Source organism: Rattus norvegicus, chromosome 20 (genome assembly GCF_036323735.1).
Source record: "Rattus norvegicus strain BN/NHsdMcwi chromosome 20, GRCr8, whole genome shotgun sequence".
NCBI lineage: Eukaryota > Metazoa > Chordata > Mammalia > Rodentia > Muridae > Rattus > Rattus norvegicus.
The window spans coordinates 44,495,609-44,517,016 of NC_086038.1; the positions used below are offsets into that span (position 1 = coordinate 44,495,609).

The 21,408-nt window shown below is 47.6% G+C and overlaps 1 protein-coding gene across 4 annotated transcripts in view; it reads left to right on the plus strand.

Annotated features, from left to right (window-relative positions):
• Fyn (FYN proto-oncogene, Src family tyrosine kinase) overlaps window positions 1-18,890 on the plus strand; it is a 191,864-nt gene extending 172,974 nt beyond the window's left edge. For 3 of the 4 annotated variants that reach the window (XM_006256522.3, XM_017601549.3, XM_039098436.2), the window contains exons 12-13: window positions 6,280-6,411; window positions 18,246-18,890. In XM_006256522.3, coding sequence (XP_006256584.1) covers window positions 6,280-6,411; window positions 18,246-18,454 — 341 coding nt within the window. In that variant the 3' untranslated portion in view covers window positions 18,455-18,890. The remainder of the gene's footprint in view (window positions 1-6,279; window positions 6,412-18,245) is intronic. The other variant, NM_012755.2, reaches the window with a different exon arrangement.
• Window positions 18,891-21,408: the final 2,518 nt, after the last annotated feature.

Genomic DNA, 21,408 nt, shown 5'->3' on the forward strand with positions numbered 1-21,408 from the left:
CCAAGTCAAGACCCATTTCTGTCTGAGGCAGAAGCGGAGGGCAGGTTTCCCGGCTGGCCGCTGGGCATGGAGCCATTCCTCTAACTGGATTGTGACTTGGACTTGGAGTGGCCCATCCTGATGTGAATCTGTTGGGCCGTCTCGTTGTCACTTAAAGCTGAGAGGGGTAGGCCCGGCCCGGAGGCTGAGAAAAGGCATCATTTGTGACACCATTATAATGTCAGTGTTTTCTTTGTGTTTAGTTTCTTTTTTGAAGTCTTGGTCAAAGACTCGTTTGGCCACTGGGTGTTGAGTGTGTCACTGCCCAAGTGGACCTTTGGTGTCACTGCTACTGCATCTGTTGAGCAGCTGTGGTTTAACGGTTTTAGTCGGAGAACTGGGAACAATGGAGGTATAGACTGCACCGACCTTGACGGTCCGCATTGTGCCAAGAGCTACGCTCGGGAGCGTGGCGCACAGGGTCTCTGTGCTCTGAGCCTGCAGATCTCACCCAGACCCCATTTCTAGCCCTCACCCTTGTTCCTTTGACATACTGTTCTCTCAGCTGAAGAGCAGAAACATCTGCCCGTAGAACAATGTGTCAGACCTGCGGCACACGCAGCAAGTACCCAGGGTCTGTTCCGTAACGGTAGGCACTTGTTGTACCCAACATTAAACTGCCACTTCTGATCAGGAAGAAGCCTTCAGGAGGCAGAAGGCTGTAGCCAGGAAGCGGAGGGAAAGACGGCATTTCAAACAGGCTAATGCAACAGAAGGACGTGTGATCACGCCAGGTGTGTGGTACCTGCTACAGAGGTGAAAAGCAAACTAAACCGGATTAACTGTGTGTTTGCAGTAGGAAAACCCGAGGTCGAATGGATATGTGGGTCTCTGGAAACCAGGTGGTAGATTCTGATTTAATTCAACCGGGACCCTGCCATGTGGTTGAAGAAGGTAGAGCCGGAAGCTGCAGTTTAAAAGGATTGGGGGGGGGGGGGCAGACTGGCAAAGGGCTAGGAACCAAGGCAGGAGGACTCAGCAGAGGTGATGCCTGGAAACTGGGTAATTTTGAGAGACTCGTCCAAGAGCAGAACCAAGGTGCCAGGTTAACAGCAAGAGGACAATGGGTCGGTTAGGTCTAGAAACAGCAACGGGGAGGATGTCCCAGCTTCAGTGGTCTGCTGAAGCCTAGTCACACAGCGATCAAACCCCCGAACGCGGCTAGTGAAAAACCAAGCAAGTAAATGAAGGGGGATTTGTTCCCTTCTTAGATTTGAAAAGTAAGAACTAATTTCTAACTCAGTCATTCCGTAACATTTTTCTGCCGACTACAAGAAACTCTTATAATCTTGTACGTAGTAAGATGATATACTGAACGATAAACTAAGGTTACAGTTGCTATATTTTAGGTAAAGCCAAGAGACCCTAGAAACCCATAAATATAGAACCAGGAATTCAAATGAGAAACATCTGAATGTGCCCATCCCCCTCCCACACACCACAGGCAAAATTAGCGACAAGAGAGGACATGGGGAGAGAGAAGAATCGGGAAGAATGGCACTTGTGCTTAAGAGTGAGTGGGAGAAGAGAGGACATTGGAGGCAAGAGAGAGACAGGAAGGAGGAGGCTGTGTGTAGAGCGGGATGCTAGGCCTGTGGGGAGAACTCTGTACTCTCGTGGGAAGGAGAGAGCAGGCCAGCTCAGCAGCGGTCAGGTGGGGTCTGCTTGTTGTTATTGTTCTTCCAGCACCCGCTGAGCCGGAAGTGATTGCTGTCTACTCTGTCTTACCGTGACTACTGCAAGGCCTCTTGTTGCCTGCTCTTTCTGCTTCTAAAACCACTGCCTATCCCAGAAGCAGCCCAAGAATTGTGCCCTGTTCCTCTGAAGCAGAGCTCCGGCTCCCCCTGCATCTCTCAGATTCACTCAGACACTAAGGGGTTCTGAGCACTCTGGGCTTGGTATTAAAATCCAGATTTTGTGAGTGTCTTTGAGTTCCATTAGTGTGTGGCAGATGCTTTCCCACCGTAGTTAGCAGTTGATAGACCCTTAAACAGCCATCCAGACAAAGATATGATACTAGTACTGTCACCAAGAACAAGGGAAGACAGCCCAGGGACCAGACAAGCTGCCCATGAAAGCCATGGCTAGTCAGCACAAAGGAGACGTGGGCAGCTAATCCAGTGCTCTATCATCCAGTCCGTTCCCTCAGGAGCTTTCTGTGTAGGGCATACCATGTTCTGAGCTGCAGGTGCAGGTGTCCAAAAGACACACTCCAGCCCTCAGAGACAGCACTGCCAAGAGACAACACTTCTGACAGCCTGTGCATCCGGCACATTTCAAGCTATAACAACCGGAAAAACGGGCTGCTGTGTCAGTGTGGAGCTGGGAAACCTGTCCAAGTGTTATCGATCAGGCTAAGTCTTTAAGCAACTAGCACTCCGGCCAAGAGCAGGGGTAGGGGTAGCCACAGGGTGGCAGTGGACTGCTTTTTTCTCTCTGGGAGTTACCTCCTTCCAAGCCTGTGAGCTCTCCAACTGGGCCCAAGTGAAACACTTACTCCAGCCCCTAGCAGACCCCTGTGGTGCTGTGTACCCTGTGGCCGAGTGACCTTAGACTTACCCTTCTCAGCCTCAGTTTTACACCTGCATAGCCACATGCGAAGAGACCAGGAAACACCAACGGCCTTTCACTCCACTTTCACTCCACCCTGCAGGGCCAGTAACTCTGTACCCTCTGGAGGGAGGAAGCTAAGACAGGAGCAAATGGAACTATCAGGAAGAGTAGGGAACTAAGCATTGATTACTTCTTTTCAGCATTGCTTCAGTTTAACCTTTTGTCTTGGAAAAGAAAACATTAATTTTCTCTTTTAAAAGAAATCTGGGGGCTGGGGATTTAGCTCAGTGGTAGAGCGCTTACCTAGGAAGCGCAAGGCCCTGGGTTCGGTCCCCAGCTCCAAAAAAAAAAAAAAAAAGAACCAAAAAAAAAAAAAAAAAAAAAAAAAAAGAAATCTGAAAACCAGTACAAACAAGAACTACACCTTTAATCCTGCCAACACAGAGGCCGGTGGATCTCTTGAGTTCAAGACCAGCCTGGTGTACATTGTGACTTCCAGGACAGCAAGAATGACACAGAGAAACCCTGTCTCAAAAAAAAAAAAAAAAAGACAAACAAAAGTTCCTTTGGGGTTGGAGAGATGGCTCAATGGTTCAGGCTCCAGAAGACCTGAGTTCGGTTCCAGTACCCAAGTCAAATATCTTTATAATTTCCTGTAACTCAAACTCCAAGTGATTCCACACTCTGTCGGCCTCAGAGGGCACCAGCACACAAGCATACAGACACACACACAAATTATATATATATATATATATAGTTCGTGGAGAAGGTAGCTACTAAAAATATGAAGAAAGCCATTTTTAAACTTTTATCCTTTTAAATACTCGTTGCTTGGTGTAGAAAACATTTTGTCTTACAAAGCAATAATACAAAATAAATATATGTAAGGCCCCTCTAATCTATCAAAATGCATACTCGCTAATGACTTCCTGTCGAAAACCCATCAGATTATACAGACTTTGTTCTTTTATGTAAAAGTTTACATATACTTTTTTGTCATTTTTTTGTTGTTTTTCAAGATGTGATTTCTTTGTGTAACAGCCCTCGGTGTCCTACAACTCGCTCTATAGACCAGGCTGGTCTAGAACTCACAAAGATCCACCTGTCTCTGCTTCCCAGGTGCTGAGATTAAAGACATGTGCCACCACTGCCTAGTTTAATAACTTTATTGTGTCCTGGAAAATGAGAAAGCAGACTAGTATAGCTGGCTGATACATTTACTTTTTAAAACCCAAAATCTTTAGAAATCCTTACTCAGAAAATCCTTAAAGTGAAAGCCACATCTATAATCCCAGCACACACACAGCAGCAGCAGCAGGAGGACCAGGAGCTGATGTCATAGCATCATGACTGTCTCAAAGAAGGGAGAGCAAGAAAACTGTCTAATTGTGCATAGTTTATTGCCAGAACCCCATCCGCCAACCAGTGTTGCATGAGTCTGAGGAGGACCCCAGGTTTCTTCTCCTGCCATTTAGGGTACAGGATTTTTCTGCACGCCAGAGAGAAGCCTGAAGTCCCATTGCATGTTAGATGTTGTCAGCTTTAAAGCCATGGGGTTGTTCAAATAAGGATGTGATTAATACCCACTCGTTCATTCATTTATTTATAAACGAGGGGATTCCAGCTGAGGCTTGGTCCTGGGCGATCCACTCTGGCCACTGAGGAAAGCCTGTCACCCTAATCCCAGCGGCTTGGAGTTGAAGCCGCATGGACAGAATCCTAAGGACGAGAACCTGTGCGGAGTGCTTTTAACAAAATTCTAAAACAAAATGGCTGCTCAGAGACTCCCAGATTGTGCAGGCGATGACCAGCACTTAAGGGAAGAGAGACGCAAACTTGCTTTACATGGAGTGCGTAGAGCGGAAGAGGGTGACGCAAACACTCCTGCTCCACTCGTAGGGTGAGGTGCCACGGAAACCATAGAGTTTCCTTCCATTTTGATTTCACACTGGCATAAAAGAGATGGAGAACAAAACTACACTGCTGGAAAATGCGAGGGTGTATTCGTTAACATTGTTATGGTGTGCTGTATTTAAAACAAAATGTAATTGCTGTAATTTATCACATCTGGCTATTAAACCTCCATAATTTAAAGATTGGAATCATTTGCCACTTTTGCACACAGTGACTCTTCACAGATGATGCTGTGACAGTTCTGATTTGTATCAGCCTTTGTGTGCGTTTTAGCAGCTCCTAAGCGTAATTAGCATGGCTTAAGCATGTTATTGTGTGCCTAACCAATAGAAAATCCTTGTGTGTGTTTTTTCCCCTTTGGTCTATTCAAGAAATGCCCAGAACTGCTTTATGGTTGCTGACCCTGATACGAAAATGCAGGCTACTAGAATGTGGGTCTGTCCACATCCTCCTAACTGGATGAGCAGGGCGGGCCGTGCCTTTCCTTTAGATGTGGAAAAAAGAGGATTCTCCTAATGATCAAAGACACTTGAAAGATGCAGTCCTACTGCCTTTGAGGGAGTTTAACACGTGTGTGTGTGTGTGTGTGTGTGTTCATTTGAATAAGAATGGCCCCATAGGCTCATGTATTTGAATGCTTAGCCATCAGACTCATAAGCTATCATCAAGGCATGCCCTGTCTAAAACTTATTCTGTTGAACCCTCTGGCTGGTAGGAGAAAGGAAGGAGGAAAGTGGTCATACAGTACACTGTATGAAATAAAACATCCCAGGAATAAAGATGGCCGCCGTGGAGAGAACGGGTGGAAGGAAGGGAAAAATCAGCCACAGCCAGGATCATTTCCCCACGGTGTGTGTAAGAAACATCCCAGTGTAATGGGCAGGCTACATCCATTCGCTCCACCCTAAGGGAAGCTGGGACTTCTGTGGATTTGTGGCACCTCATAAGACCAATCTATGACTTTATATACCAGAGGACACGAGAGAACAGCATGATGATCTAATCCCGCGTGTAGTTATTAAAATAGAGCATTGTCTGAGAGATACATGGGCGTATTCATATGTACATACTTACTGTCTTAGGCACTGTTCTGTGGCTGTGAAAGATACCATGGCCAAGGCAACTCTCAGAAAGGAAAGCATTTAGTCAGGGCCGGCTTACAGTTCAAAGGCTCAGTCCCTCGTCATCATGGTGGGAACGGTGGGAGCGTGCAGTCAGATACGGTGCTGGAGAGGTGGCTGAGAGCTCCACATCCAGGCAGCAGGAAGAGAGCCACTAACTAGCCTGCCTCGGGCTCCTAAAAGCTCAAAACCCAGTGGCACACTCCATCAATAAGGCCACACCTACCCCAAGAAAGCCACCCTCCTCTAATAGTTCTAAGAAGTGCCACTCCCTGTCCCTGTTGACTAAGAATTCAAATGCACAAACCCCCGGGGGCCATTCTTACCAAATCAAAGCGCGAATTTCCTGAGTCACACATTGTGATCCGAGGAGTTGTGTTCATGAAACAAGCTCTTCCGTTTACTGACAAGCTCTTCCCTTTACTGACATTAATATTAAGGCTTTCAAAGACCAACTCATTGAAGGGAGATTTAAAGTGATTTTCTTGAAGTCACTGAGCCAGGCCCAAGGTGTACCCGCTATTCCTTCCCTATCTTCTTCCTGTCCTCGTCTCCTACCCTGTCCCCTGCAGATGACTTTCCAATACTTTGCCTTCCCTCTCCACCCAGCACAGGCACTCACGAGTAACCAGGTCTCCGTTCCGTTCCGCAGGTGCAAAGTTTCCCATTAAGTGGACAGCCCCCGAAGCGGCCCTGTATGGAAGGTTCACAATCAAGTCTGACGTGTGGTCCTTTGGAATCTTACTCACAGAGCTGGTCACCAAAGGCAGAGTGCCGTACCCAGGTAAGCACACAGACCTGAGAAATGGGCGTCCTCTGGGCTCGGCTTTAGCCTCGCCTTACAGGAGTCCTGTCCAGCTGCCCTCCTAAGCCCTGTGCTCAGCCTTCTGCCGAGGTGTTTAGCCAGGGGAATGCAGAACTTAGAATTGCCGTGACCTGTTCACCAACCTTGATGTGCTAAACAGCTGGTATCCAGTTCCAGTCCCCTGAGGTCATGGAGTATGTCCTGTCTCAGTAGGTGCATGTGTCATGACTCCATTGGCAGGGCCTGTGCCCAAATAGGGCTTGCAGATGTCTGAGAAGGAGAGACGCTTCTGTTGCTTCTCGAGCACGCTGTAGCACTGACCCACACAGCAAACCTGGATTGAAGAGGCCAGAGTCTGCTCTCGGAGGCTCCAGGTCCAAGTGGCCCTGGAGCAGAGGCACAGGAAAGACGCTTTAGACTGACCAACCCGTTCTCTGTTGTTGAATGGCCAAAATATACAAGGAGGGTGGGGGGTGAATTGTGAAGGAGCGGGGGCCTCTGGGAGCCTGCAGTTGTTCTGGGCTATCAGATGCTCTTTCTCTGAAGAAGATGTGGGTTAAAGTTATCCATGCTTAAATTCATTAACTTAGCCAGACGGAGACAGAAAGGACACGCGCCATTTCTCCTCCACACTTTACTGGTTTCAGTGCAGGGACGATCTGCTTTGTGAAATGTTAAGGACATATTTTTCAGTTACTGCTGAGCAAAGAAAGAGCATAGCTGGCGCACCCTCCGTTCCCTGCCTTTTAGAAAGGGGCTTTTAAAAAGGAAGAAAAGGGAAAGCCCACGGTGGCGAGCCGATGGTGGAGATTAATGAGGAATGTAGGTCTCTTGCAAATCCGGGGCTTGTAATCATATCTCTGCAGTCGGAGGAGCCAGCGAGAGCCGATTAATTTGTAATCCCTTTGTTCATTCTGTCTGATTGTTTCTGGTCATCGTCATAAAGAGCCTCTCTGTCTAGGCTAGCACAGCCTCAAGACCTCTAAGGGAGGAAGCTTGGCACCGAGGCAGAATTAACAAAGTGCCCGTCTCTGAAGCCCCAGCCCCAGCATTGGGAGGTGTGGGTGTGTGAGTCTGTATTATTGCTGCTGCCGCCGCTGCTGTTTTGCTGCTGCTGCTGCTGCTGCTGCTGCTGCTGCTGCTGCTGCTGCTGCTGCTGCTGCTGCTTCTTCCAGCATGCACAAGTGGGCAGACACTCTGGGAACAGTCAACCGGCAGAGAAGAAAGGGCTGCCCAGGAGGGGGTGGGGCCCAGCATGGGTGCTTTTGAATTGCTTCTCAAGGATGAAAATATACCATCTCCAGGTTTTAAAGATGAGAAGGCCCTTTTTAAAAAAAAATTATTATTGTCTACATTTTGAACTAATTTCTTCCTGATCTCCCCAGGTTTATAGACACCCGGTGTGTTAAAAGCAATCACGGGAAAAGGTTAATGTTGTTTTTTGCATTTCCGTGAAGCCTCCTCTTCCAGTAACACAAGCCGCTTTTTGTTCCTGGGTCACACACAGGGAGGCCAAGACAAAGAGGTGGAGGTGGGGGCTCGGAAGAGGAAGAATTTGGAGACCAGGGTTTTGTCAGGTTGGGTTTTAGCACAAAGAAAACCGCCTAGGTGTACAAGCTGGAACGGATTCATTCATGCGGCCTCATTCTGTGTGACCTGGCCTAGCATGTGTTCCCTTGGGAAACAGCACAAATGAGCCACTCAGCTCTCTGGTGGCACTGGTGAGCTGCGGTCCCAGAGCAGGTACTGTTCACGCCAGAGGGGAAGGGCCAGCGGTTGATAGCCCTGAGCTTGCAGAGCCTTACTGTTGGTAGAGTGTTTGTGCCATGTTCATGGAGCGTGGATTACTTAGATGTGCATACTCTGTGTGCTCCTCAACCCTAGTTCTCATTATGTGGCAGAAGCAGGGACAAAAGATAGGCCCTTCATTGACAGACCCATGAAGAGCAGAGGGAGAACTGAGCCCAGCATAGGTGGGTATTTATGCCTGTAAGCCAGTGTTGATCTGTCTTTGTAGGCTTCCGTGACTGCAGCTGTCTGCAGGGGCCATGGGGAAGGGAGAAGGCAGGGAAATGAGACCATGGAGAGCAAGATGAGTCCTACCTGTCACTCCAAAAAGCTGCACAGACTCTCACTGAACTGTAGGGAGGGTCTGAGACGAAGGTGATGTGCTTGATGGTCTTAGAAAGGGGCAGAGCCAGTCATGAGGGGCTTGTGTGCTGCTGTGAAGAGACACTGAAGCCTGGCGGGTTAACTTGATAGCCCAGGGAGCTGCCTACAACACAGAGGGCCATCCCAGACCTGTTCTCATAGCCACAGACACTGCTTAGTTTTATTTTTAACTCAGCTATAATCATATTCAACTGGACTTCTGAATGTGACGGAAACTCTTAAGGGAGACGCATCTGCAGAGAGGTTGCAGTTACGGGATTGCTAACCTAGCAGAGGGTAGCAGGTCCAGGGCACAATCCTTTCCATTACACACTATCTACATGTCTCCATGGCCCGTCAGCCTGTACTGAGGGCTCACCTTGCTGCAACTCTGGATCTCTCGTCCCTGCCGGTGGATGGGAGTCCAGGAGAAAGTCCCAGTCTCTGCTTCTCAGTCGCTTCCATTATGCAGTTTGATACAATAATTTCTCAGTTGCCTAGGACGTGTTTTCAAGTAATTCTCTTCTCAAGAACGGTAGATAGATAGTGGTAAACTTTCCTGAGTTCCTTCATACCTGAGAATGGCTCTGTCACATAGGAAGGCGTGCTGGCTCGTAAGTGACACAGAAAGGAGATGGGGACTGACTTATAAATGAGTTTGGCAAGGCTTCCCAGACATTCCCACCCCACACTAAGTCAGTGCAGAAGTGAGCCTCGGAAAAGAACTGAGCAATGCGAGAGGTGTGGTCACATGAATGGCAGGTTGGCACTGAGCAGAGCTGTGTGTGTACCCAGGCACTCACTGCACTGACCAGAGACAGGAAGGACAGGAGGACACATGAAACAGCAAGGGCCTTGAAACATAAGAGGAATATTGCAATGTTGTCCTGAGGTCAAAGGCCGAGTGAGTACCCACCGGCTTCCAAGATGGGTAACAGACACCATTACCAAGCACAGCCTGCTGCAGCCTGACCAGTTGTACTCCCCTTGCTGGAGTCCAGCCTGCGCTCTGTGTGCAGAGCTTTAAGAGTTCTTTGCATGGAGATTAGGACTGCTTTTAGGCTAAGGGATTGTTGTATGGGAAAAATGGTGATGCTGGTGCCAAAGTGTTTTCCAGAGCTTGATGCATAGAATCATAACTTTGCATTTTAGCCTGACGTTTCACCCCTAGAAGCTTTCTCAAATTCTTTCCCCCTCTGCCTTCACTGCCACTGCCTGTATTAAGCTGTCACCACTGGGTAGTGACCTCCTAATGGAACTTCCTGCCCCCGGTCTCTCCCTTCCTCCCCTAGTCATCCACCATTCTGTCATTGTCGCCAGCAGAAGTGTTATCCTGGAAAGCAGATGAGTTGTCTCACTCTGGCCCCGGTTAAAGGTGCCCAGGGCTTCCCCTTGCCCTCCAGATAACTCCAGAAGGCTGCACCTTGCACACTCAGTCCACACATATTTACTGAATTTACATCGAGTGCTTTTCCAGATGAAAGGATTGTAGCAGTGAAGCAATGAGACTTCCTACCCTTGGGAGAGGTTTTCTTGAAGAAGATGTGCAATACAAACCAATGGACTGCACTCCCTCCTGGCTGGTAGCATTGAGTGGAGCAAAAGAGGAACATGATTAGGAGATGGTGACAGTGGAAGTCACTAAGAGGTGCTCGCTGAGTTTATCTCTGATAGGAGCTAGACTTGGGCCAGGTGGTGTCTAGGGGCACTGTGCACACCTGTGGAGGCGGTAGGGTAGGGGGAGCCTGAGGCTCAAAGTAATGGCTGGGTTGTCTTGCAGGATTGTTAGCAAGCAAGCTTTTACTCTTTTTGTTGCTGTTTACTTTTGAGCTTGTGTTCTAGTTACAATGTTTCTCCTTTACTTTTGAGCTTGTATTCTAGTTACAATGTTTCTCCTTTACTTTTGAGCTTGTGTTCTAGTTACAATGTTCTCCTTTAGTTTTGAGCTTGTATTCTAGTTACAATGTTTCTCCTTCGCCTGGACTCCCTCCACACCTTCCCAGTTACTCCTTCCTACTCCAAATTCACAACCTCTTGTTTCATCAATTGATATTTCGTGCATAGATGAATCTAGATATAGATATAGATATATAGATATCCTGTTGAGTCCGTACACTGTTACTTGGGTTATGTTTTTGGGGCTGATCATTCCACACTAAATGACTAGGTGGCGTGCTTTTCCCTGGGGAGGGCCACCTGTCTCACTCCAGCTTCACTCAGTTGCCTATAATTCTTTGGGTAGGGTTCAGGCTTCATTGGACTCCTCCCATTTGGTTGGCATGCCCATTGGTGTCCTCCTGGTTCAGGTCATGTTTAGGCAGTGATATCGGTGAGACTTTACAAGTGTAGCTTCTGATGTTACTAGGAGACACAGCCTCACAGAACTCCTGTCCCCTGGCTCTTACAATCTTTCTACCCCCTCTTTGCAATGTCCCCAGAGCCTTAGGTGTAGTTTCGTTTTGTCGACGTGAGTGTGCTCTTACTGTGTGTGAAGGGAGCAGTACTGAGGGAAAGCTCTGTCTTTGGATGTCTCTGCTGTCTCTCTCCCTTCACATCTTGAACACACCAAGACACTTGTTTGTGACAGGGTCTCACTGTGTTAGCCTAGAACTGGCTAGATAGACCCAAGCCTGACCTCGAACTTGCAGAGTTCTATCTGCCTGATGCTCTCTCCCAAGTGCTGAGATTAAAGGTGTGCACCGTATGCCCCTGGAATGTTTCTCTCTCCTTCTGTCTGGACTTCCCAGCAGCTCTGCCTTGCTTGAGGGGAACAGGGCATGTTCTGTGTTCTGATTCCCAGCAGTGTCTGTCCACAGTAGACTCTGTAGAAGCAAATAAAGGAATGTGTGAATAAAAGTAGAAAGAAAATTAAATTTAAAAAGAGAAAACTCACAGGCTTTTAAATATTTTTAAAGCCGGCTCAAAGCCTACAGAACTTTCTAACTCTGCCCAGTTAACCTCACATATTATATGGCTGACACGGTGTGAATGTTCCTAGCCACAAGGTAGCATCTGTTCCAAAGTTCTGGGAAGTTGACCTCGTGTTCAAATTTCATATTCCAGTAACCCGGTAGGCAGAATGTCCTGGCCATGCTGTGCTGTGGCCCTTGACTGAATCACCGCTTGTGTACTGGCAGGATCTGGCCGAGCAGGGCTGTTCCCCTAAGCAAATCCGTGTATCCATGCGTTTGAAGTGCACTCAGATCATTCAGCAAGTGTCAGCTGCTCGACTTCCTTGAGCAGATCCAGTCACTCGGTAATGACTCGGAGAGGTAAGGTGAGCTAGCAAACGTGCTAGCATCTCGTAAAGAGCTGAGCACCTGCTCTGCCCCTCCCCGTGAGATCACAGGTAGTCAGTCCTGTGTTCTAGCTGCTGACGGGCAGACTCTCCCTCCAGGAGGAAGGTTTGGACTTTGCAGACGAGAAACAGTCTGAGAACAACCACCCATAGCAGAGCAAGAACAAGCAAGGTCCTCTACCTTCCCAGCCTGTGGTCCCCAGGGTCAGAGCCCCCCTTTAGTTCACTGTGTTCTGTCAGAGAGCACAGAATGCTCTTGCCTCCCCTGCAAGGTTTCTCTTGGCCGACATGGCTGATAAGAGGATAGAAAGGAGGATAGAAGGCTGTGTGTGAAGCCGGAGGGCACTAGGAAGGGGTATCCTCCCAGTGGTACCTGAACACAGCAGCACACTGGTCTTAGCTGTGGGTCAGGCCCCTGCCTCCATGCCGACGCCTTCACCCTCTTTTTCACTTCTTTCAGAAAACAGGAGATCTTCATAGCACTGTATTATCAAAAGCTCAGGCCTGTAATCCCAGCCCTTGGGAGACGGGGGCAGGAGGACTACTGTTAGTTTGAGGTCAGCCTGGGCTGCATAGCAAGACCTTGTCTCCAAAAGTAAAGAGAAAGAGAACAAAAAAAGAAAAGCCCAGAAAGAATCATACATACTACACTATCCACTTCAAATAACCTCTGTGTGCTGTGGTTCTCCCGCCCACCATTTCTGATGTTATCAATACAGCAGTTGTAATAAAAACAGCTGCCCCAGGTGATTGGTGAGATGGGCAACAGTAAACAAAACTAGTAATTATTGCAACTTCTCGGGGTCAGTCGTTTATTTTCATCTGTGCCCTCTGGTCAGCAGGCCTCTGCCCCGGATTTGTACTCCGATCCACGAAGCAGCTCCCAAAGCCTCCTGGCCGTTCTCGTGAGATAAGGGAAAACACTGGGTAATCCGATAACATATTCCATGGTGCAGTGCAGGCTCGAAGAGCAAGCTCCATTAACTCCGCGTCCTTCCTCCCAGCACCCATGCGGCAGCTCTCAAGAGCGAGCAGACAGATGGGTTTTTAAGAGAGCTTACACAGGGAAGCAAGGGGCCTCAGACAGAAGGCCTCATCCAGACACAGTGTAGTATCGTTCCCTTTGAATGAAAAGCTCGGTTTACAAAAGAAATCTGATCTCAGATAACCTGAGTATCATCTCCCATTGTTATAACATTTATTTACACAGTGCAGGTGTCCAGATTCCTACAGCCATGGGGAAACCCATGCGTGACTAGAAAATAAACCCCTAAGTACAGGTATGGCTGCTCTGAGGTCCCTTGAGAAGGCCACACAAGTGGTAAGCAGTAAAGTGTTAAGATTTCTTTGGTAAGACCTTGTCCCAAGACCTTGTCCTAAGCAACTGACAGCAAGGTGTTTAACAAAAGGAGACCCGAGCACATCAGGTCCCCTGCCAAGAGGTACAGAGTATGAGAAGTGACGGCTGTTAAGTGTTCTGCCTATGGAAGCCACTTTTATTCCTTCCCTCAAGAACCAGAAAGAAAAGCAGGGAGGCTCTACTGAGTTCTTGTACAACTCAAAGAATAATACTGATACCCACAAGAAAAGGAGGGGGGAAAAAAACACACACACACACACATACATACATACATACATACATACATACATACATACATACATACATAGGACAGTCCATGTTGGCAACTGTACAACGTCTGGATTTGAAAGGAAGAGTTGGAGACTTGACCCCTTGTGTTTGAGAAGGAAACCAGCAAAATGACTCAGAAAGAATAATACGGAAAGAATAATATGGTGATAACGTCAGGAAGTGAGCACAGTCCGCTTGGCCAGAGGCTCACAGCTACAGTGTTTGGGGCAGAAGGACTAGATCCGTTACAGCCGTGACTATGTTTGAAAACACGAAAGAAAAATTAAAGGGAGACCTCAGAGCAGAGGGCTGTGGAGAACTCTGAGCGCAGGGCTCACCTGGGTCCTGGAAAAGCAGCCCCCCAGAACGGGCCCTCTTCAAAGGAAGAGCAGAGACTGCTATTCTCTTGAGCTGTGGGAGCACAGAAGAGAGTTGAGACCAACCTGGGCAATGGGTATTTTTTTGGAATATTACCATGGTGTACTTAACTGAAGTACTGTTTATGAATTAAAAACTCACTGAATCCTTGCTGATCTAGAACATCTTGACCATTGCCGAGGTTTGTTGAGGAAGTGCCAGGTCTGCAGGACCGCCCATTGTGTTCTGGCCTCTGGTTGGCTGAGGAAGTACCAGGTCTGCAGGACCGCCCATTGTGTTCTGGCCTCTGGTTGGTTGGAAGACAGCTAGCGCTGTTACGCTTGTCACTCAGCCAGTTGCGGTGTCTAATAGCCTGCTCTTTTGGCAAAGCTGTCTTTGGTATGTGTGTGTTTCAGTCAATGCATAGAATTGTTTATATACTCCCTGGACTCCCGGAGGTCTGGAGAGAGCACACGAGAAGAAAGGAGAAATGGGGTGGGGGTGGGGTGCCGTGGGAAAGGAGGTAGCAGGCTGGGTATCAAAGCTGACAGTGTGGTCTTCAGGCCTGACCCAGTCATCACTCTGCATGTACTGAGGTATGGCTCTGTCCCATGGCTACAGCTACCCAGGAAGGAGGCCTTCTTGGCAAATCTGACATGCTGTTTTCGGTTGTCACCTCTGCTATGTCCAAGTCTTGGGTGGAGCACTGGAAAAATAGGCTTGACCCAAATGGCCAGTTAAACTTTCCATTGGCAGAGACTGAATTAAAAGTTTAAAGAAAAGAAATATTTCCATCTGAGGAGTTTGGTTTTTTTTTTTTTTTAAATAAAATAAACCATTTACTGACAAATGATTCACGGAATCATGGGAAAGTAGTTAATTGAATTCTGCGGTGCTGTGCTGTGCAATCGGTGCCAGGTTAATGCTGTGAGATGCATTTGGGGAGTGGTTGTAGCTTCTAGGGAGAATCTACTGTGGCACCCCTAAGCTTCTTTCCTCCAGGGGCTCCTGGCAGGAGCCAGGACAAGGGAGAGTCCTGCAGACTCAAACTGTGTACAGTTCCAGAAACACCATGACACTGAGAGTTTTGTCTACTCAATTGTGCTTCAAAGAACGCCATTCCCTGTGTATGGCTGTGCTCTGGTCTTGGCCCTACAGGCTGTCTGGACTAGAGATAGCTGTCTTTGGGCCCCAGCTTCTCAGCCAGTCCCCCAGGAGCAAATACACATTGGAATCAGACATTTTTTTTAAAAGTCAGTGTCCTGACATGTTACATAACCCAGAAGGAGCGTCTGGGACGGAACTTAGGGAGGAAGCCATCAAGGCCTCACAGCAGGAAGTGTTTGTGGCTGGTGTGTGTTTGTAGAAACTTTTAATCCCAATCCAGGGTTTGTAGCCACCTTTGACCATTTAGTTCACAGATAAAAGACACACACAACCGTTGTATTTACAGTAAGCCTCAATCAGCACCAGAGCTCGGCAGATACCTACCACCGATGCTGTCAGAATCTACTGACATTGATAACCCCGAGTTATTACTAAGTTTCACTTGGGCTGTTCTTAGCTCCAGGTGGCAAACCCTCAGTGTCAGGCCTCCTAACCTGTGGCAGTTTCTCTGTCCTTCTTTACCTCCTCCTCCTCCTTTCTCCCTGTCCCTACCCCAAGCCCAGGAAACCTAAACCCTACCTATGTCTTTCCTGCCCAGCTATTGGCTGTTGCCATCTTTGTTTACCAATCAGAAATAACTTGGGGAGGGTCCCAGATCTACATGCACATCTCTGGGTCCACACATACGCACACATGTGCACACACACATACACACATACATACACACACATACACACACATGCACACACACATACACACAGACACATACACACATACATATACACACATACACACACATATACACACACATATGCACATACACATATGCACATACACACACACCACACACACACATATACAACACATACACATACGCACATGCACACACACACGCACATCACCCACACGCATACATACACACACACCACACACACATAAAGACACATACGCACATACACACACATACACACACACATATGCACATACATACCACACACACATACACACACACATACGCACATACACACACCACACATACATATACACACACACATACACACACACCACACACATACACAACACGCACACGCACAGCATTACAATACAAGAAGACCAAACCTCAGCAGGTTCAGGTTTGCAATGCCGCTGAGTGAGTTATAAAAGCTTCCTCATTTCCAGCGCTTGTTGGGCTTTGGAACTGTTCCTGAGGAAATGCTAGCCTCTGTTCCTTACCCTTTCTGTCTGGAGTCCCTCAGGAAAGGGTTGCGATCCGTGTACCTTCCCTTGCCCTCAGCCCAACGAAAGAAGGCAGTCCCACACTGGACTCCGGGCTCTCCCAAGGCCGGGGGCAAGCTTGAGTAGAGTGAATTTAGTTGGCCATATTGAAGGTCTGCTTAAACACAGCCGAAGGAAGGCTGGATTTTGTCACTGCAGAAATTATAAGGCCTGAGAATTAAAAAAGCATTCTACAAGGCTTTGGACAAGTAGGTGACTGAAATAGTCATCGTCCAGGAAGACCTAGCTAAGACAGGTCCAGCTTCCAAGGTGAGAGGACAGCTAAGAGAATTAATTACCTACCAACCCAGAAGCCTGGGTGCTCCCTACAGAGGGAAACAGAAATGTGCTTTGGCCAGGACTTCTGGCCAAGTGACAGATTCTGACCCCAATGGTCACCTCCTCCCCCAGAATTAAAAAAGTCTGCATGAATATTATATGGGTTCCTTGCTAGTGACAACCCTGAATCTCACACTGTAGATTACAGCAGATTTTTGGTGCTGTAAACTAGCTGTCAGGAGTTAGGGAAGATTTAGATGACAGGCTCACAAGGTCTTAGTGCAGAGAGACAGACAGACAGACAGACAGACAGCAAGCATCTGGGAGTAGCTGAGAAGGAAGGCACACTGAGTGTGGTATTTCTTGCACTGTCAAGAAGACCAGCAATTTAAGAGGCCATGCCCAGCCTCCCAGGACGCCTTCTGCTGTCCAGCCTGAGAACCTCGGCCTTAGGCAGCTCCTGCAGAGGGGCAGGGAGGTCTCAGATGAGGGATGGCCTGACAGCCTCCTCCGTAAGTCACCCTGCCCCCCTGTCACAGTCCCCAAACCTCAGAGCACTGTGGGAGTCACCAGGCCAGATGGTGCTGAGCTCTGCTGGCATGAAGGGAAATTTCAGACACTGCGCCCAAGCATGAGGAAAACTGTGACGTTCACAAATGGATCCTGCACACAGAAGACCTGTTGCTTTTATCCTGTGAGGTGTTTGCGTGCTTCACTCAAAGACTTCTTTTTTATTCTTTGTAAAATTTACATTGGTGTTCTGCCTCCTTGTACGTACGTGTGTGTGTGTGTGTGTGTGTGTGTGTGTGAGGGTGTCAGATCCCCTGGAACTGGGATTTCAGACAGTCGTGAGCTAAGTGCCTCGTGGGCGCTGGGATTCGAACCTGGGTCCTCTTAACCACTGAGCCATCTCTCCTCCCAAAGATTTCTTTTTAATTGCATTTGTGTGAGGATATGTGCACATAAGTACAGCTGTCTGCTGAGTCCAGAGGTGTCGGATCCTCTGGAACTAGAATGGCAGGCCCCGCCCGGATGCATGCTGGGAAGTGAACTTGAGTACTTTGCAGGAGCGGGCGTGCTATTAACCGTTGAGCCATCTTCCCTTCTTCCCGTGTTTTTATCTTTTCTACTGAAGTAGAGTTTACCCAAAACAAATGTTAATTTTAAAATACACTATGTTTGCATGAGTTTTGACTCGTGAAATCTGATAGTTCACACACTAGACTGGGGTCACGGACTGCCGCCTGCATTGTTTTCAAGGCAGAGCACCCCCCCCCCCAAACCTGGTTTTGTTTTAAACTCTTTCGAGCTGCGTGTAGCCTACACAGGCAGAAATATTTGCTGTTGGCCCCTCACAGGAAAAACGTGGGCATTCAACTCACCTCTCGCCTCCTTCTGACCTTTCACTGGTGGTCCCCACCCCCACCCGCGCGCAGCAACCACCGATCTGGTTTCTATCATGCCGTCTGGCCTTTCTAGGGTCTTAGGTAGGCGAAATCCTACAGCGTCTGGCTTCTCTCACTTGCAGTGCTCTGAGAGTCACTGTCCCCGGCTTTTGCATCTGTGAGCTCTCCATCCTTTTGTTCCACTCGATGGTGTGATAACCTAGTAAAGACCTGGCTCCCCTCCCGAGAGGGCGAACAGCCTCGGTGTGCTTCAGCGGCGGGCCCCGGTGGTGCGCGGAGAGCCGATTCTCACTGCCCCTTGTCTTCGCAGGCATGAACAACCGTGAGGTGCTGGAGCAGGTGGAGAGAGGCTACAGGATGCCCTGCCCGCAGGACTGCCCGATCTCCCTGCACGAGCTCATGATCCACTGCTGGAAAAAGGATCCGGAGGAGCGCCCCACTTTCGAGTACTTGCAGGGCTTCCTGGAGGACTACTTTACCGCCACAGAGCCCCAGTATCAGCCCGGTGAAAACCTGTGAGAGCCTGCGCTTCAGGGGCCTCGTCCCAGAGGCCGCCCCACCCCTCCCCATTAGCTTCCGATTCCATAGCCAGCTGCCTCCGAGCAGCGAGAACCGTCCAGGATCAGATTGCATGTGACTCTGAGGCTGACGAACTTCCACGGCCCTCCTTAATGACACTTGTCCCCCAGTCCGAACCTCCTCTGTGAATCATCCGAGACAGACTTGGAAATGCATTGTATTGCTGTTCTGTCAAAGGCCAAACCTGTTCAGTGTAAATAGCTGCTCCTGTGCCAACCATCCTCGTGCTTTCCTTTTTTAAAAAAGAAAAAAAAGCAAATCCTCTGTGATTTTAACTCTGTCTTCACCCGATTCAACTAAAAAAAAAAGTATTATTTTCCAAAAGTGGCCTCTTTGTCTAAAACAATAAAATTTTTTTTCATGTTTTAACAAAAAACGATCAGGACAGGTGTTTGTTTTTTTCCTTTTTTATACATATGATATATATGTCAACATATGTTCCTGTACATACACCATGTGGGTGCTACCATGGAGACTGTGGCCAGCATAGGCCGAGTAGCTACAGGACCAGAGTGAGGATTACCGCAAAAACCCGCCATCGAAGCGCAGGCATCACCCCGAAAGCCGGTGGCCTCGGGTTTTTTTGTTTTTGTTTTTGTTTTGTTTTTTTACTTCTACGAAGCATGATTCCCCCTTCATTTGGACTGCACTTTTTTGGTTCCTAGTCATACCTGTGTGAAAAAAGTTCGTGTGACTTTTTTCAGGTCCCCCAAGCTGAGTTCACAGATTTTAGTGCCAGTTTTTGCCCCAGCAAACTGGGATCCGTTCTTGAAACTTAAGTAAGCACGGTTAAGCAAGAAGCAGCCGGCCAGTTCTGCCACTGAGAGCTACGAGACGGAGACCACACGAATTTCCTGTATAAAGACGAGTGCCGAAGGGTTCTCACGGGTTCTCCTTTTATTTAATAAACCTTGTAACCACATTTGAATGGTCTAAACCCATAGCATTGTAGTCATGGCAACCTACTAAACTTTCTCATGCAACTAAACGTGATGGGGAAGGCACGGGTGGGGGGTTGTACATGTCCCATTGTAAAATACGTGTTTTAATGTCCTGTACTGCTAATGAGTGACTCTCCATGTCAGGAGAGCTCCAGGAAATAACTATGCACTGCTTTGCATTTCATGGGGGTGCACAAAAAAAAAAGTATTACATTTTTAGTTGTTGTTTGTACCAACCTCGAATTACGTGTGTTTAACAGCAAATCAATTCCTATTTCTATTGAGTTTTTTAATACTGACTAGCAGCTCTGAAGTCTTACTTTCTTTTTTTTGTTAATGATTTATTTGTGAGTTTACATTTTTAAATTGTTTAACTTTCCTAATTTAGTAATTAAAAAGAGAGCATTTTACATTTGAAAAAAAAAAACATTTTGTTCATTTGTGTCCATCCCAGAAGGTGTCACACAAGGCGCTCAGTGACATACCTGGCCCGTTCCAGAGGGCGAGGAAAGCACCTGGTGAATCGGGCCACTGGGCAGTGATTTCCAAATGACAGAAACATCCAGAACATCTGGAGACCCTCCCTACCAAAAGGCAAAGCAATTTTCTGGCTAACTCGGAGATTGGTTAGAGCAAAACTGGCTGTCCCTGAGCGCCACAGTCTATCCAACACTGTCTCTCACTGGAATTGACTGTGTCTTATTTGTACAGCAGACAATAGTCTTTCTTGGTCCCGAGTCATAAATGCATTTCCAAGTATCCCTCTACTTCTAAAATGAAATCCCTAAGCAGTTGTGCTATGGTGCAGAGGGTGGTGGGTGGACTGGATAGCCGTTGGGCCCGGATCTACCATGGTTCCCCCAGAACTCTGAGCAGCTACCTACATCTCCCCGGCAGCCAGTGTGTCTACAGAGGAGGTGCAGACAAGATGCTCTCCCAAGGCCTGGCAGCCAGACCTTCCTAAGACACCAAGGCCACCCGTGTCATACGGAGCCACATAAGGAGGAAAAGCTTTTTACTGTTGCCAAAATAATATTTACCTTTAGAAAAGATTATAGCATTGGGGGCAGAGACGAAACATTTCTTAAGTCAAAATTGTTACTATTTTAGATATGAATACTATTGCTAGAGATTCAAAGACTTATCAGGTACAGTTTTTTATCAGGTAGGACTAGTCATTAACTGTTTCTGGATTTTTTTTTTAAAGATAATTTTATTTTCAATCCTCACTTCACATTAGATAATTTGCAAATATTCCCTGGAGTATTTTTGTTTTGATTCATTGTTTAAAAAAAATCTGAAAAAAAGAAACTTGTTTTAAGCAGAAAGTCTTTGACAGGAAAAACAAATCACTTTTAATTTTGTATAGTTTTTTAAATTTCATCAAGCAGGTTCACTGTGGATTCTTGTATACACAGGAAAACTATAAACATAAGTCGATTTGAGGGCACACTCATGAGATCCGAGCCCTGGAGTATTCTGGAGTGCACAGCCAGCGATGAAGGGTAGAAGAACTACAGCCAGGACGAACTCAGAGAAGTGTCCGGGTTTTTCTAGGAGTCTGTTGTGCTTTCTAAGGAGGTCCAATTCCCTTCCAGAAGCCTCTGTCTCATATGTGAGAAAAGCTGGGGTCAGGAAACTCAAGTTACTCACCAGAAAGTTCTCTCATAACAAAGGGAATGTAACATTTTACTGGGAAGCCAGTGAAAATGGTTTTATGTGTATTGGTGTGAAGGCTTAGGTCTCCTGGAACTGGAGTTATGGACATCTGTGCGCTGCCATCTGGGTGCTGGGAACCGAACCCGGGTCCTCTGGAAGAGCAGCTAGTGTTAACCACTGAGCCATCTGCCCCTGTTGCTTCCCTTTAGCAACCCAGAATGAGGACTAAGTACTTACTCTCTAGGAGAGCCAACTGGCGTTGCCTAGTTTTGCCTTGGATACCTTCTCAATAAA